Consider the following 17,215-nt stretch of genomic DNA (forward strand, 5'->3'; position numbering starts at 1 on the left):
ATTCTCCATTCAGGGGAAACCGACACTTCCTACAAAAAAAGTGGTTGATTTTTTTTTTTTGTCAACTAAGTTGACAAAACTAAAGTCTGCCTAATCTGAGACTTGAGCAGACGGTGTAATCGATAACCATAAATGACAATTTCCCAATTAAAACTGCCTGTGAGAGAGTTTAGATTGGGAGGGTGGGATTAAGGCATTCTTCTAATTTCTTAGCGTACGGTTTCTGGAGCAAGCTTTCAAGTGTTTTAAGTGTGAATCAAGCTGTAACATACAACTCTCCATCAGTACCATCCTCAGCTTGCCAGGCAGCTTACTTTTGTGTTCAGAACTTTTTCTCAGGATTTCTTTTTTTTAAATAATGATTCAGCAATCACACTCATTTGTTAAACCCTACCTTTTCTGTATAACTCCACTATCACCTTTTATCTTTTTCCCCACTCTTTAGGGGTATTTGGGCTATTCCTATTCTAGCTTGTTCATGTTGGAAGGGGCTGTCGATAATATGGTATAGGGGGATGGAACTAGTTTCAGTCTCAAGATTTCAAAGTGAGCTGTCAGGTGGTCACAAAAGTTGTTACTTTCTCATCAGCATGAGCTGTCATTTCTTGACGTTGTGCAAGACAAGACAAGCATGAAAGGCTAGGGTGTGTTTTAGTCTGTTATTCTCAGATTTAAAAAATAGTGTCAATAGTCAAAAGGTAGAAACAATTCAAATTTCTATCAACAGAATAATGGCCAAACAAAATATGGTATCTCTAGACAATGGAATATTATTCAGTTGCAAAAAGGAATGAAGCTCTGATACATGCAACAACATGAATGAACCTTGCAGGGATCATATCGAGTGAAATAAACCAGACCCAAAAGGACAAACATTGTATGATTTCACGTATACACACTAACTAGAATAGGCACATTCATAGAAACAGAAAGTAGGGTATAATTACCAGGGGCTTGAGGTGGGGAATGGGGAATTGCTGCTTAATGGGTACAGAGTTTTTGTTTGGAGTGATGGAAAGTGTTGGTAATGGACGGTAGGAGCGATAGCACAGCACTAAGAATATATTACCACCACACTGTACACGTGAAAGTGGCTATAATGGAAAAATTGTATAACTTTTTGAAAATTGTGTCATGTCATGGCCCTTAACTAAAGCCTACTTGGGTTCATGAAATATTAAAGCAAAGGCCTGAGTTGCCAAAGCTAGAGTCTGGGGAGTTAGCAGTGGCAGCTGACCCAGTACCCTGCAGCCATGTGGGAAGAGCTGCCAAGCTAGCTAAACGGGTTTTCTGTTCTGGGCTCTCCTGCTTTTGCAGTTATGACCGGAGGCCTGGGTCAGGGCCAAGCTGGCGTGGTAGGGGATGGCCTTCTGGCATGGAGGTCCAATGTTTACCTCCGCACCAAAGCTATTCTTGTTCAACCCTTGCTGAAGCTGTGACATGTCTGCTCCTCATGTAACCGAGTTAGGGTGGGTCCTAGAAGCTTAGAATTTGTCCCAAGCTCTCCTCCTCCTGAGACCCAGAGTTTCTCAAATGTGTCTTGAACAACTAACCGCAATCTCTTGGCACTGAATCCTCTGTGCCAAGGGGATATTAGATTTTTGTTTTCCTCCAAGAGCTTAGAGGCTAACAGAATTGTGCCAACTGCAGGGAATGAACGGGAGTGGGTAGCCTTTGATGAAGTAGGGGGTGTGGGGGTGGGGGGTGGGGGGTGGAGGGAAGTTTCTAGAAAGTAAGAGAGCTGGAGCCTCAGGAGAGCTAGGGCCAGTCCAAGTGGGGAAATGGCCTTTCCTGGGGCCACCCACGGCCAGTGTAGGAAAAATGTGCTTTGATTGAAGGTAAGCTATGTCCCAGCCGTGGGCCTTAACCTTTCCATCTTTCCTCAAGCTTGTACTTTTGAGTGGGAGGAGAACTTTCAGAAGGAAGATCTTAAAATATCACAGAGGGTGGCCCATGGTGGCTCAGAGGCAGAGTTCTTGCCTGCCATGCCGGTGACTAGGGTTCGATTCCCACTGCTTGCCCATGCCCCCAAAATATATATATATGTATATTATGGAGCTTTATGACAAAGCACAGTCATACTCTCATGGATGAACCCAAAACAAGATAAAATCACTTGTATTCTTGCTAAATTGCTTGCCAGTCCTGTTCATATTTGTATATGTCTTTAAAAAAAAATAAATGTTTAATTTAAGCCTTTGGATTTTTAAGAAACTTAAATTTATTGAGGTATAATTCACTTACAATACAATTTACCCTTCTAACGTATACAGTTCAATATGTTTTGGCAAATTTATACAATTATGTAACTACCATCACAACCAAAGTGTAGAACATTACCAAAAAAGCTCCATTTTGCCCCTTTTTAGTCAGTCCCCACCCCCCAAGTCAAGTCCCTGCCAACACTGTTTTTCATCAGTATAGTTTTGCCTTTCCTAAAATGTCATAAAAAAAAATCATATGGAATGTTGTCTTTTATATGGATATTTAAGCTAGGGGTGTGTGTGTGTGTGTGTGTGCATATGTGTATGTATGTGTGTGAAGAAATATATCAGTGAGGTAAAAAATTTAACAATACAGGATAAAAAATGTTATCTTCCCACCTCTGATTCCTTCTCCAGAAACAAGCACCATCTCATTTTGTGTGTCCTTCCAGAAGCACAGAAGTATATATGCATAAATCCCGTATATACTTTACTTAGCTTATTTGATTTATTATATTCTAGAGATTGAGTTACATCAGCATATACAGACCTACTCATTCTAACGGCTGCATGGCATAGAATTACCACATTAATTGCTTAACCTCCTCTGTTGATGGATTTAGGTTATTCATCATCTTTTGTCAATGTAAATAATGAATTGAAAACGCTTCAGAGCTCTTAGTAAATAAATAAAACACACAGGTTGAATCTAACTTTTACATAGGTGTAAGTATAGGACAGAATCCATTTTATCTTTGGTTTTTTTTCACTTAACATCTCATTTCTCCTTGTGCTTCTCTCCTTTGCTTGTTCCCTCCATCCTTCAAACACCTTCTCCTCCTGGTGAATTTCTATTAGTCCTGCACAACCCATCTCAGGCCGGTCTCTTTGTTGGGAAGCTTTCTCTGATTAAATGTATTTCCCTTATAGCTCCCAACAAAGCACAGGTTATGTTTCCCCAGTTTTTAGATTTGTTTTGTTTTTGCTTTGACAAATAATGCTGTAGTAGCTCTCTCCTATCTCTGGCCTTTTCCCTCTTTTGGATTATGAAGCAGACAGTCGTCTCCTAAGCAGGTTTGCTGGACCCGAGGGTGTGGATTTGTGTTTGTTTGTGCTTGTGTGCGCCTGAGTCCGCGCGTGCGCACGCGTGCGCGCCAATTTGCTCTACAAACTCGGGCACAATATTGTTTTCTTTAAGGCAAAAGCCTTCTAAAAACTGAAAGGGTAATCAGAAATCCTTGATGTTTCGCGCCGACTTTGCTCTAGGACATATTCTCTGACTCCTAGTAATTTTCGCTCCTCTGTGTCTCAGTTTCCCCAAAGCACAACTCCTTTCCCCGCGGTGGGAAAGCCCCGCCCTCACACTCTTCTAAGCCTCCGCCTCCTTGCTCTGATTCCGATTGACAGCCGATATGACCAATCAGCGCTCTGTAGGTGAGGGGCGGGGGATAGGGAGGAAGGAGGGCGGCCCTTCTGGACACACATGCGCACTGTCTTCGCACCGGCGATGCGTGGCTGCAGAGTTGTGCGCTGTCGGCGGTGGCCAGGGTTCCGCACAGCGCCCCAGGCAGCGGGTTTTAGCACCGAGACTAGGTGATTACCAATCCCTGTCGCGTAGGAGGGAGACTTGGGTAGAGGGAGGGTGTGTGCGGAATCTAGTGTTAGGGAGATAGAGGTTCTAATCCCAGCTCTGCTGTGTGACCCCTCGCAAGTCACTCGGCCTCTCTGAGCCTCGATTTCCTCCTTGTAAAATGGGGCCACTCCAACCTGAGTTTTCGCAAAGCTCAGCCCAGACATTCTGATGCATTTGTATGAGGCGTCAGGAATTGGAGAGAGGTGTGTGGAGATGGGAATGGGCGACTCTTAGGGAAACATTCCCCTGTTGCTTCCTCATCCTTTCCCAGGCATTGTCTGCAACCTCGAGGCACCAGCAAACCGTCAGGAGCCCCCGGGGATCGTCCTTTCCCGGGGCTGCTGCGGCTGGAGAACCTAAATCGTGAAGAGTTGGTTGATGCGCTGAGAGCAGCAGTGGTGGATCGCAAAGGTGAAGGGTGGGAGACACAGCTGCACAGACAACCGAGAAAGGAGCCTGCTGCCCGTCCGCCCTCCCCCCGGCCTTGTGGGGTGCTGGCTGGGTACCCCACTAAAGCACTCGGGGTCTGAAGTCAGAGAGACCCCAGATTTCAGCTCGCAGTAGCAGCATGAGCTTGGGTTGGCCACACGACCTCGGTGGACCTCACCATCATGGGGATAGGGTTGTGTATGTGTGCTGGGGGAGGAGAGGTGGAAATAACGAGAGGGCCTTGCACTTAGTAGATATCTAGTTGTGGGAATTGCTATAATAGTATTGTTTATTAATGGACAAAACACTAGCCTTGGGATCAGTCATATCTAGGCTGTTAACTGACTTGCTATGTGACCTTAGGAAAAATCACTTAATTTCTCTGTGCCTCAGTTTCTTCATTCAGTGGCGTATTCATTTTCCAAACTATTATTTATTGAGCACCTCCTAGGTTCCAGGCACTGTTCTAGGCCTTGGCTGTACAGTGCTGAACAAGGTAAATATGGTTCCTGCCTTCAGGGAGACTGTTTTAGTTGGAGAAATGGACTAACCAGAAAATAAATGAGCAAGTTACTAGTGATAAGTACTCTGAATAAATGAAAACTTGGTGATGTGATGATGAGGGCTGAGGGGAGGGGGATCAAACATTAGATTGGGGATTTGAGCTTCTCTGTGGGGGTGATATTTGAACCACGATGATGTGAAGGAGTCAGATGTGAAAATCTGGGACAGTGGAAATAGCAGTTGCAAAGGCCCTGAGGCAGCAGTGAGCTTGGCATAACTGAGGTACAGAAAGTTCACTTTAGGGTGGGATTGATAACTCACTCTGAGGGTTATCATGGGGCTCACATCCTATCAGAAAGAAGAGAAAATGCTTTGTAAACTCTTACATGTTATATAAAGTTTAACTGCTGCTGTTGATGTAGTATTGTGTTTCAGGACCTCTGGTGACACTAAACAAGCCACAGGGGCTGCCAGTGACAGGTAGGAAAAGGGGGCAGGGGAAGGGGATGCAGTAAAAGAGGGTTTGACATCCACGAGGGAGAGAAGAATGAAGAGAAGGGGGTGGTGGGTTGAAGCTTTGGGCTCTGAGAATAACTTGTACTTTTTCTTTTTTCCCAGGGAAACCGGGAGATCTGACGCTGTTTTCAGTGCTGCCAGAGCTGAACCAGTGCCTGGGGCTTGGAGAACAGGAGCTCCAGATTGTTCATGCACCTGGGAAGTAAGTGGTAGGGCTTAATAGGAAGGTGGGAGGGCAGGGAGCCATCTGGGGGCAGGGAGGAACAGCTGCTTGAGAATAAGTCAAGTGAGTTAGTTTGCACAGAAAGGTTGGAGGTCAGAGAGGTAGAATATGAGGACTATGAAAAGGAAGAGGAAGCTGATGGATCTGGGTTCGAATCCTAATTGTTCTATGAACTAACTAGGCCACACACAAACGCTCTTTCAGCCTCAGTTCCCTTAGTTGTAACACAGAGATAATATCTACTTCATGCTCCGTGTGCCATCCCTTTCCCAATCCCATACTTGTGGCAGACATTGCTAGTTGATCCTTGATGCTTTTTCCTCCAAAGCTATCAAATAGATATGGTACTTGAGATGAATCTTTCTACAGTTCCCAAACTCATAGGCTTGTTGAGGGAATTTCATTATTTAAAAGCTTATATATAGGGCGGGCCACGGTGGCTCAGCAGGCAGAGGTCTCACTTCCCATGCCAGAGACCTGGCCTCGATTCCCAGTGCCTGCCCATGTAAAAAAAAAAAAGATAAAAACTTATCTATATGCAAATGTTCTAAGAAATGATGATGATGAATATACAACTATGTGATGATATTGTGAATTACTGATATATGTGTAGAATGTAAGGATCATATGTTAAGAATGTATTTGTTATATTTTTTTAAAAATTAAAAAAAAATAAATCTTCCTTAAAAAAAAGCTTATCTATAGCAACACCCCCAAATCATTAGTGTTTCTATACACTAGTAATAAACAGAAAAAGAAATCAAGAAAAAATTCCACTCATAATAGCCACTAAAATAAACAGATATCAGGGAATCAATCTAACAAAGGATGTAAAGGACTTTTATGTAAAAAATTATAAACATTACTAAAAGAAATAAAAGACCTAAACAATCAGAGGACATTTTGTATCCATGGATTAGAAAACTGAATATTATTAAGGTGTCAGTTTTACCTAAAGTGATTTACAGAGTCAACACAATCCCAATCAAAAGTCCAACAGCCTTCTTTACAGAAATGGAAAAGCCCATCATCAAATTTATATGAAAGAGTAGGGAGCCCCGAATAGCTAAAGCCATCTTGAAAACGAAGAACAAAGTTGGAGGACTCACACTTCCCAATCTTAAACCTTATTATAAAGCCACAGTATTGAAAACAGCATGCTACTGGCACAAGGACAGGCATATAAACTGAAGGAATAGAATTGAGAGTCCAGAAATCAACCCTCACATTTATGGCCAACTGATTTTTGACTAGGCAGCAAAGACCACTCAATTGGAAAAGAATACTCTCTTCAACAAATGATGCTGAGAAAATTGGATCTCCATTTGCAAAAAAAGAAGGCCCCCTACCTCACATCTTATATAAAAAATCAACTCAAAATGGATCAAAGGCCTAAATATAAGAACCAGAACTGTCAAACCTATAGAAGAAAACATAAGGAAGCATCTTCAGGGCCTTATGTTAGGCAGTGGTTTCTTAGACTTTATACTCAAAGTACAACCAACAAAAGGAAAAATAGATAAATGGGAGCTCCTCAAAATTAAAAACTTTTGGTCTCAAAGGATTTTATCATGAAAGTAAAATGACTGCACACAATGGGAGAGAATATTTGGAAACCACATACTCAATAAGGGTTGTTTTTTGGGGGGGGGTGACGGGGTGCATGGGCCAGGAATTGAACCCTGGTCTCCCACATCGCAGGTAAGCATTCTGCCACTGAACTACCCCAATAAGGGTTTAATATCCAGAATATAAAAAGAACTGCTTCAACTCAACAGCAAACAGACAACCCAATTTAAAAATGTACAAAAGACTGGAATACACATTTTTCCAAAGAAGATATACAAATGGCCAGAAAGTACATGAAAAGATTTCCCCATCAGGGAAATGCAAATGAAAACCACAATGAGTTACACCCATTAGAATGGCCACTATTTAAAAACATGGAAAATAAGTGTTGGAGAGGATGCAGAGAAATAGGAAAACTCATTCCTTGCTGGGAGCAATGTAAATGATGCAGCCATCGTGGAAGACAATGTTTGTAGTTCTTAGAAAGCTGTGTAGAACTGCCATATGACCTGGCAATCCCACTACTAGGTATATACCCAAAAGAATCGAAAGCAGGGGCCTGAACAGGTATTTGCACATCAGTGTTCATACTGGCGCTGCTTACAATTGCCAAAAGATGGAAGCAATCTAGTTGTCCTTCAACCAATGAATGGATAAATAAAATGTGGTGTATACACACAGTGGAATATTATTCAGCTGGAACGAGGAATAAAGTCCTAATGCATGTGACAACATAGATGAACTCTGAAGATGTCATGTTAAGTGAAATAAAGCCTGATACACAATGACTGATACATGATCTCTGTGATTTGAAATGATGAGAATAAGCAAACTCATGACAGTTAGAATCTAGACTGTAGGTTAGCAGGAGAGGAGGCAGGGATAGGATATGGGAAGTGATGGTTTAAAATATACAGGATTCCTATTTGGACTGATGAAAATGTTTTGGTCATGGGTGATGGTGATAGTGACATAGCATTGTGAATACTATTAACAGTACTGAATGTTTGAATATGGTTAAAAGGGGAAATGTTAGCTTGTCTATATGGTATTAGAATTTTAAAAAAATACATGGAACTTTATAACCCAAACAGCTGTTAAACCATGTTAAACTATGGATCATAATTAATAGTAGAGTTATAAAAATGTGCTTTCACCAATTGTTCTAGTTTGCTGGCTGCTGGAATGCCACATACCAGAAACAGAATGACTTTTAACAAGGGGAATTTAAATAAGTTGCTAGTTTACAGTTCTAAGGCTGAGAAAATGTCTCAGTTAAAACAAGTCTATAGAAATGTCCAATGTAAGGCATCCGGGGAAAGATACCTTGGTTCAAGAATGCTGACGACATTCAATGTTTCTCTCTCAGCTGGAAGGGCACATGGTGAACATGGTGGCATCTGCTGGCTTTCACGTGGCTCTACCAAAAGGGACTCTCTCCAAAATGTTTCCTCTTTTGAAGGATTCCAGCAAGCAACTCCACCTTCAGTGGGTGGAGACACACCTCCATGGAAATCATCTAATCAAAAGTTGCCACCCACAATTGGGTGGGTCATATCTTCATGGAAACAATCAAAATGCTCCCACCCAGCAATATTGAATGAGGATCAAAGGGCATGGCTTTTCTGGGGTCTGCCACAGATTCAGACCAGCACACCAGTTATAACAAATGTTCCACACCAATGCAAGGTGTTAGTAATAGGGTGGTCTATGAAGACCCTGTATTTCATGCATGGTTGTTGTATAAACCCAGAACTTCTCTAATAAAAAATAAATAAAATAAATACAATACAGTACAACCTATATAAAAACCTTATATATAAAATTCGTAGTGTAGGAATTTTAACAATTACATGGTAGTAATTGTTAAGACATTTGGCTCTGAGTTCTCTGAGAGTTGCTAGGGCCAAATGAGAAAGACTAGTTACCTAGTCTTGCTATCAAACAAGGGGACTCCTGGTGTTGCTCTTTGGCCTTGAGCAGACCCCTGCTCCTTTTTGTGCGGGGAGTGAAGTGATGGACTTTCACTTGTGTGCCTGTCCGCTTTCTCCAGGGAGAGCTCTGGACTTGTGCTTCTCTCCAGCTGTCCTCAGACTGCAGGCCGCCTCCAGAAGTTCTTCACCCACTCACGGAGAGCCCAGAGACCCACAGCCACCTACTGGTGAGCGATCCCGGAAGACTCCAGGGCAGTGGGGTGGTCCCTGCAGGCCCCCCTCTGAACCCTCCTGCCCCTTTTTTCCCATAGTGCCATCACCGATGGGATCCCAGCTACTTCCGAGGGGAAGGTGCAGGCAGCGCTGAAACTGGAACACATTAATGGGGACAGTCTTGTGAGTGAGGGTCTGGCTAAGGAAGAGGAGGGGTCCTTCTGGACATATTACCCTTGACAGAGAAGCTGGGGTGTAGACTTGGGGTGGCTGCTTGTCCTATCCTTGCAAACAGGTGAGTGACCACAGCAGGGAAGGCCTGGGCGTAGCTCCCCAGGCATATATGAAGCTTGTTCATTCTTCATGGCTGGCCCCACAGGTAGTTCCAGTGAAGCCCCCATCCCGAAAGGACATCCTGGAAGGTGTCAAGAGGACGCTCAGCCACTTCCGCGTGGTGGCCACAGGCTCTGGCTGTGCCCTGGTCCACCTGCAGCCACTTACAGGTGGGTCGAGAGCCCCAGCCATCAGAACTGTATTTGGCGGGGGAGGGGGGGGAGTGGCACTCGGTGGCAGCCTGGGGACCCTCGGGTAGACAGCAGGGGTGTATGTGACCAGGCCCATCCACTCCTGCTGTCAGTCTCGTCATCCTTTGTAGCTCATCCATTTTTTCTCTTATTCATAGCTCTCAGGATTTTCTCTTTGACTTTGGGGTCCTGCAGTTTTATTGTGATAAATCTAGGGGTGTGGATTTAGTTTTATTTATCCTGCCTGGGATTCACTGGGATTCCTGAATCTGAGAATTAATATATTTCATCGATCCCAGAAAATTCTCATTCTCTCTTCAAATGTTGCCCCTCTTGCATTCTCTCCATTCTCTTCCACTTGACTGCCTAATAAACATGTCCTTCCTTTTCATTTTACTCACTAAGTCTCTTTACCTTTCTGTAATCCTTTTCATTTTTTAATCTCTGCTGTATTCTGGGAAATTTCTTTAGATTTACGTTCTAGGTGAGTATTTTTTTTCTTCAGTTGGGTGTAATCTGCCAGTGTAGCCTGTCCATTGACTGTACTTTTCATTTCCAGAAGTTCTGTTTAGTTCTTTTCCAAATTCCGACGGCTTTTAGAAAACATAGCAACTTGTTATCGTCTGTTATCTTTATTTTCTCTTTTATGTGTTCAGTCATTTTGAACACCCTTATTTTATTTTCTATTCTTGAGCATTCCATTGCCTGAAATCCTGGAGGATCTAATCCTATTCAATCTCTTATAGATGCTCACACTTGGATTGTTTATTTTTCTGTGATTCAGAATTGTGAATTCATATCCAGTTGGGCCTTTCTTTGTGAGAATCCTTTGCTGCCTGGGTGGAAGGTGGGGCCTTCCAAGAGGTTCTCCCTTTGCTTCTCTCAGATGCACAGGGACCTCTCTGAGCATTCATGCCTCGGGGGTAGTTTTTTTTTTTTTTTTTTTTTTTTTTTTTTTTTTTTTTAAAGGAAAGACAGAGAGAAGGAAGGAAGGATAGAAGGAAGGAAGAGAGGAAGAAAGGGAAACATCTTTTAAACATTTTCTTGTTTTATTGTATTTTGTTTCTCCGTTTTCGTTACATGGGCTGGGGCCGGGAATCGAACCGAGGTCCTCCGGCATAGCAGGCAAGCACTTTGCCCGCTGAGCCACCGCGGCCCGCCCTCGGGGGTAGTTTAAGGATCATCCAAATAGTGTTGAGAGCAGGCTTGTGATTGTGAATCCTCAGTGGAACCCTTGTTCACTCCTCCCACCCAGACCTTCAGTGGTGGTTGGATTTTTCTCCTGATTTTCCCTTTCATTTTGGCTTCATTTGGGCTGCAGGGCCTCATCCCAGGCCTCTAGGCACTATTAAAGTCCAAGCCCCCTGCATACCAAGCCCCTTGGCAACATCCCCGGGGAAGGTGAGGCATTGGCTCTCTCTGTGCTCTGGGTTACTTTTCCTATTTTGTGTTTTGGTCTCAGGGACCTTCCTTTCCTGTATGCTCAGGTATGTATTTAAAAAGGTGAATGTTATATTTTATCCAGTGTTTCTAGGTGGTTTATAGCAAGAGGGATGTTAAAATATCCATCCCGCCATAATGCCAGAATTGGAAGCAGAGTCCAAGTCCTGGGTTTGGATCCCAGCTCATGGTGGTAGGCAAGTCAGTTCTCTTGGAGGTTTAGTTTTCCTATCTGAAGGACAGGAGTGACGATAAGACTGGCTGTATCGGGTTGTCATGAGGACTAAATAAGTTTAACATATGTGAAACATTTCATAGCATGTCTTACACACACCTTTCCAGTTCTGTGTTGGTCAAGGTCCTCTGGGTTGCAAGTTTCCAAAACCAGTTCCAGCAGTATAAACCAGAAAGGGAATTTATTGACTCAAGTAACAAATTCAGGCACAGCTGGATTCAGAGGCTCAGCAGATGACATCAGGAAGCTCTCCATTTCTTGATTCTGCCCTCTTGCATGCTGGCTTCAGTGTCACACAGATTCTTCCCTGGTGAAGGCAAAGATGTTCCCCAACAGCTCCAGGCTTACACGCCTCCAGTTGAGCAACCCCAGCAGGACAGAATTCCTTATTCCCCATGGTTTCAGCAGTAATTTCCTAATTTTGTCTCATCATGAAGCAATCACATGGCCAGGTGGATTGACTGCTATGAGTGTGCTAACCTGGCCATATACTCCACTCTGGAGGCAGGATGGTAGGGTGGTGGCCTTAACCTCACTGAAACCACGTGGAGAATGAGGGGTACAGAGGAAAGGGGGAGGGGCGACAGGTAGCAGCTACCATCCCTCCTGTCTTCCTCCCGTTGCTCAGTGTTCCCCAGTCAACTGCAGTTGCACATGGCCCTACAGCTCTGCCCTGTGCTTGGGGACCACACCTTCTCCACCCGCGTGAGCACTGTCTTGGGCCAGCGCTTTCTGCTGCCAGCTAAGAGCACCAAGCCCCAGAAACAGGTACCCAGGCATGGGGTTGGGCAGCATCTCCAGACATTAAGCCCACACCTTGCTGTGTGGCCCTGGGCAAGTGACACTCCCTCTCTGGGGCCTCATTCTGCACATCTGTTCAAAAAGGGAGTGGAACTGACTGGTTTCTAAAGGCCCTTCTAAATCTGCATTCTTTTGAGTCTCTTTGGTACAAGGGGTAAAAGTGGCTCTGTGTGTGTGTGTGTGTATTAGGATAACTTAGAGCAGGTTAACTCCAAAGTGCCAAACAACAATAATTGAAGCTGATTTGGTAAACCCCTTGCCAGTCGCCGCTACAGTTAGTGTGTATGTGTGTGTGTGTGTGCAGAGAGGGCTCATGAATACCACCGCCACACCAGGGAGGGAGGAGGTCCTCACCTCACCCCATTTCAGCTATAGCTGGGTGCTCAGGTGGGTTGGAGGTTGGGTGTCTGTACACTGACCTGCCTCTCCCACACCCAGGTCTTGGATGAAGCCCTCCTCAGGCGCCTCCACCTGACCCCCTCCCAGGCTGCCCAGCTGCCCCTGCACCTCCACCTGCAGCGTCTCCTCCTCCCAGGTGCCAGGCCTAGGGACCCCCCCATCGAGCTACTGGCACCCCTGCCCCCTTATTTCTCCAGGACCTTACAACACCTGAGGCTCTGCCAACAAGAGTCATCTCTTGTTCCTGATGCCACTGGAAGGCAGTAGGGGTCCGGGGAGAGGAGGCCTGCAGCCGGACGTGAGGAAAATGAGGTCAGAGCTCAGCATGCAGTAAGACCAGAGTTGAAGATTCTGGGCTCTGTAATCAGACAAATCTCAGATCAAATCCCGGCTCGGTGACTCGCTGTATTATGTTGGGCAAGTGACCTCACATCTCTGGACTTGAGACCTACTTACCTCATGGTGTTATTTTGAGGATATGCTGAAATAAATGTTCATCGTGGACCTGCTTTCTGCTGAGTTGAATACGTGGTCTTTTTACTTGGCTGTTTCTGTCGCATCCTAGCTAGAAGGAAACTGGTTAGATTTTTTACTTAAAACTGGTGAAACGTTTCCAACACACAGAAGATTATATCAAACATATCCGTGGATTAGAGAATAATTATAAAGTGACACCCATATAACCACCACTCTGGGGAAGAAATAGAAGCCTCTTCTCCTTCCTTGGAGCGCAGTCCTACATTAGAATCCCACCCCCCCAAGAAGCTTAAAAAAAGTTTGCAGGGGAGAGAGTGCCAAATGGCGGCTTAGTGAGGTGCGCGATTTAGTTTGTCCTCCAGAACAGTTACTAAATAGCCAGGAACAGTATAGAACAACTGCTGGGGCCACGTCAGTGACCGGACACACAGCGTACCCCAGTCTGGACCAGCTGGACTGTCTGCAAGCCCCCAAGAACCATGAGTCTGCAAGCCGCGGCAGCCGGCACCCCTCCCCCACTGGCTGCTTCCCAGAGGGGAAAAGAAAGGGTCTTTACCAGCAGCAGGGGCTGAGCCCAACCAAACGCCAATTGTGGAATTAATTAACAATCTGACTACTAAAAATAGGCCCCCAGCTCAGCTGAACCTTGTCAAAGCAGAGGTTGCTGATTTTTGCCCCGGTGCCAAGGGGGCAGGGCTGATGGAAAAAGAAAAAAGAAACAGGTTTTTTTGGATTGGATAACACATAATACTTGAAAGGGTCTGGGCCCTGAAGGAGAGGAGGGGGCACACAGGATCTGAATGTACACAAAACAACGTACCAACTTATACTCTTGATTGGCAAACCTGAGAAATGGGGGTCCTGCTGTGAGAAGAATTTTTCTTTCTATTTTGTGGCTGTCTTTCTACAAAGGCTTGACTGCCTTTGGATATGGCGGCAGGACTTCTCAGGCTGCAACTGCCCCAGGCATAGGCAAAAACAAGCTTTTTTTGAGAGCTTGTCTTAGCTTGTGCCTTCCCCAGGGGAGGGGTGAAGCCCAGCTCAGGTGGAATCCCTCCCTCAAGGAATTCAGACCCCAGGGTTTGGAAATTTGAAGCAATTAAAACCAGCCTACAACCACACCTCTGGCAGGGAGAGTCTGCTAAAGTTAAAGATACCACATCACCTTATGCTGGTGAGACCTGCGGGCAGACAAGTGCCACGTTCTGGGCAGGATAAGAAAAACAGAGCCCAGAGACTTCACAGGAAAGTCTTTCAACCTGCTGGGTTTCACCCTCAGGGAAAACTCACGCAGGTAACTCTTTCCACTTGACAGGAGGCCAGTTTGGTCTGGGAAAATCTGGCTGGGGTCTATAATACTTAAGTAGACCCTCTTAAGGGTGGGCGGTGGGGGGTGGGGAGGCACCATACAGGCAGGGCAAGAAACAAGAAAACAAGAACTGAAAAATTTTGCTCTGTTAAACAAAACCTAAGCTAGAGGTCCAGAATAAGCTGAACTGAATGTCAAAGAACAGATAGATTACAAAGTCATCCAGCAAGAAAATCCTAGGTAAAAGAAGTGAAAACAATCTCCAGAATAAATTAATTAAGGTAATTAAATGCCTAGATGCCAGCAAAATATAACAAATCACACTAGGAAAATTGAAGATATGGCCCAGTCAAAGGAACAAACCAACAATGCAAATGACATACAGGAGCTGAAACAATTAATTCAGAATATACGAACAGACATGGAAAACCTCATCAAAAACCAAATCAATGAATTGAGAGAGGATATAAAGAAGGCAAGGAATGAACAAAAAGAAGAAATCAAAAGTCTGAAAAAACAAATCACAGAACTTATGGGAATGAAAGGCACGGTAGAGGAGATGAAAAAAACAGTGGAAACCTACAATGGCAGATTTCAAGAGGAAGAAGATAGGATTAGTGAACTGGAGAATGGAACATCTGAAATCCAACTAGCAAAAGGAAATGTAGGGAAAAGAATGGAAAAATATGAGCAGGGACTCAGGGAATTGAATGACAACATGAAGTGCATGAATATATGTGTTGTGGGTGTCCCAGAAGGAGAAGAGAAGGAAACAGGAGGAGAAAAATGGAGGAAATTATCACTGATAATTTCCCAACTCTTATGAAAGACTTAAAATTACAGATCCAAGAATTGCAGTGTACCCGAAACAGAAGAGATCCAAATAGATGTACTCCAAGACATTTACTAATCAGAATGTCAGAGGTCAAAGAGAAAGAGAGACTCTTGAAAGCAGCAAGAGAAAAGCAATCCATTACATACAAGGGAAGCCCAATAAGACCATGTGTAGATCTCTCAGCAGAAACCATGGAGGCGAGAAGACAGTGGGATGATATATTTAAATTATTAAAAGAGAAAAACTGCCAACCAAAAATTCTATATCCAGCAAAATTGTCCTTCAGAAATGAGGGAGAAATTAAAACATTTTCAGACAAAAAAAATCACTAAGAGAATTTGTGACCAAGAGACTGGCTCTGCAAGAAATACTAAAGGGAGCACTAGAGGCAGATACAAAAAGACAGGAGAGAGAGGTGTGGAGAAGAGTGCAGAAGAGAAGACTACGAGTAAAGGTAAAAAGAAGAAAAATTAGATATGGCATATAAAATCCAAAAGGCAAAATGATAGAAGAAACTACTACCTGCACAGTAAAAACACTAAATGTTAATGGATTAAACTCCCCAATCAAAAGACATAGATTGGCAGAATGGATTAAAAACAGGACCTGTCTATATGCTGTCTACAGGAAACACATCCTAGACCCAAAGATAAACACAAGTTGAAAGTGAAAGGTTGGGAAAAGATATTTCATGCAAATAACAATCAGAAAAGAGCAGGAGTAGCTATACTAATATCCAACAAATTAGATTTCAAATGTAAAACAGTTAAAAGAGACAAAGAAGAATGCTATGTATTAAAAGGAACAATTTGCATGAGAAAAAGTGCAACCATGAAGAGAGGAGGTATTTTCTCTGCAGAATTTCTTAAGGTGTTTATTCCATCATTTCTCATGCCTTGGCTTTGGGACCGGGCATCTGTATTGGAAAATGACTGAGCACACCTGCAAGCACCCACCAAGGGAAAGCCCCAGGAAATGTGCATGACCTGTGAAGTAGTGTTATTGTCAAATTAGTTTGTTTGAACTTGAGGCCATTGTAAGCATGACCCAATCTACTGCCCTATTTTTACACAGCCAAGGTCCTCTAACTCTCGAAATCCATTATTTTATTCAAACTCTGTTGAGGCATTTTACTAACCTCATTCCCTTTTTTAGCCTGTAAGACATTTTAGAATTTCCTAACAGAGTTTAATGTTGTTTAGAAATTTGCAAGGGCTTCTTTTCCTCAAATGCTACCAGCAGATTGTAATTTTGGCAGCAATGCTTTTGTCTCTATTCAGTACCACTAGGCCTGAACCTGCATCATTCGTGGTAAAAAATTTTAGTCTTGCAAGAGAACTATCATCCCTTCCTTAAAATGAGATGAGGTTAGCAAATGATTCAAAATCTTTGTCTTTGTTTTTTTGTTAAGAAAACAGACGCTTCCCTTAGCTTGAATTTAGCAGTTATTAAGAAAGAACACACACACACAAAAACAAACAAACGAAAAAAAATACAAGACTCAAGGAAAAAAAATATCCTGGGCAATAAAATATTATTTTAAACCAAAAAAAAAAAAGGAACAATTCAGCAAAAAGACATAACAATCATAAATATTTATGCACCGAGCCAGTATGCTCCAAAATACATGAGGCAAACACTGAAAAGAGAAAAAGACACATCTGTCATAATAGTTGGAGAATTCAATTTCACACTCTCATCAATGGACAGAACATCTAGACAGAGGATCAATAAAGAAAGAAAGAATTTGAGTAATACAATAAATGAGCTAGATGTAACAGGAATTTGTAGAACATTACACCCCACAACAATAGGATACACCTTTTTCGCAAGTGCTCATGGATCATTCTCAAGACTAGACCACATACTGGGTCACAAAGCAAGTCTCAATAAATTTAAAAAGGTTGAAATCATACAAAACACTTTCTGAGATCACAAAGGAATGAAATTGGAAATCAATAATAGGTGGA

The 17,215-nt window shown here is 43.4% G+C and overlaps 1 protein-coding gene across 1 annotated transcript; it reads left to right on the forward strand.

Moving 5' to 3' along the window:
* The first annotated feature begins 3,673 nt into the window (after positions 1 to 3,673).
* Positions 3,674 to 13,149, forward strand: RPUSD3 (RNA pseudouridine synthase D3). Its single transcript, XM_077116613.1, is given in 10 exon segments — positions 3,674 to 3,797; positions 4,109 to 4,248; positions 5,206 to 5,250; positions 5,389 to 5,488; positions 9,132 to 9,239; positions 9,324 to 9,408; positions 9,605 to 9,728; positions 12,053 to 12,192; positions 12,664 to 12,877; positions 12,880 to 13,149. Coding segments are annotated over 10 exon segments (1,113 nt in total). The 5' UTR covers positions 3,674 to 3,687; the 3' UTR covers positions 12,927 to 13,149.
* Positions 13,150 to 17,215: the final 4,066 nt, after the last annotated feature.

Source organism: Tamandua tetradactyla, chromosome 9, assembly GCF_023851605.1.
Source record: "Tamandua tetradactyla isolate mTamTet1 chromosome 9, mTamTet1.pri, whole genome shotgun sequence".
NCBI lineage: Eukaryota > Metazoa > Chordata > Mammalia > Pilosa > Myrmecophagidae > Tamandua > Tamandua tetradactyla.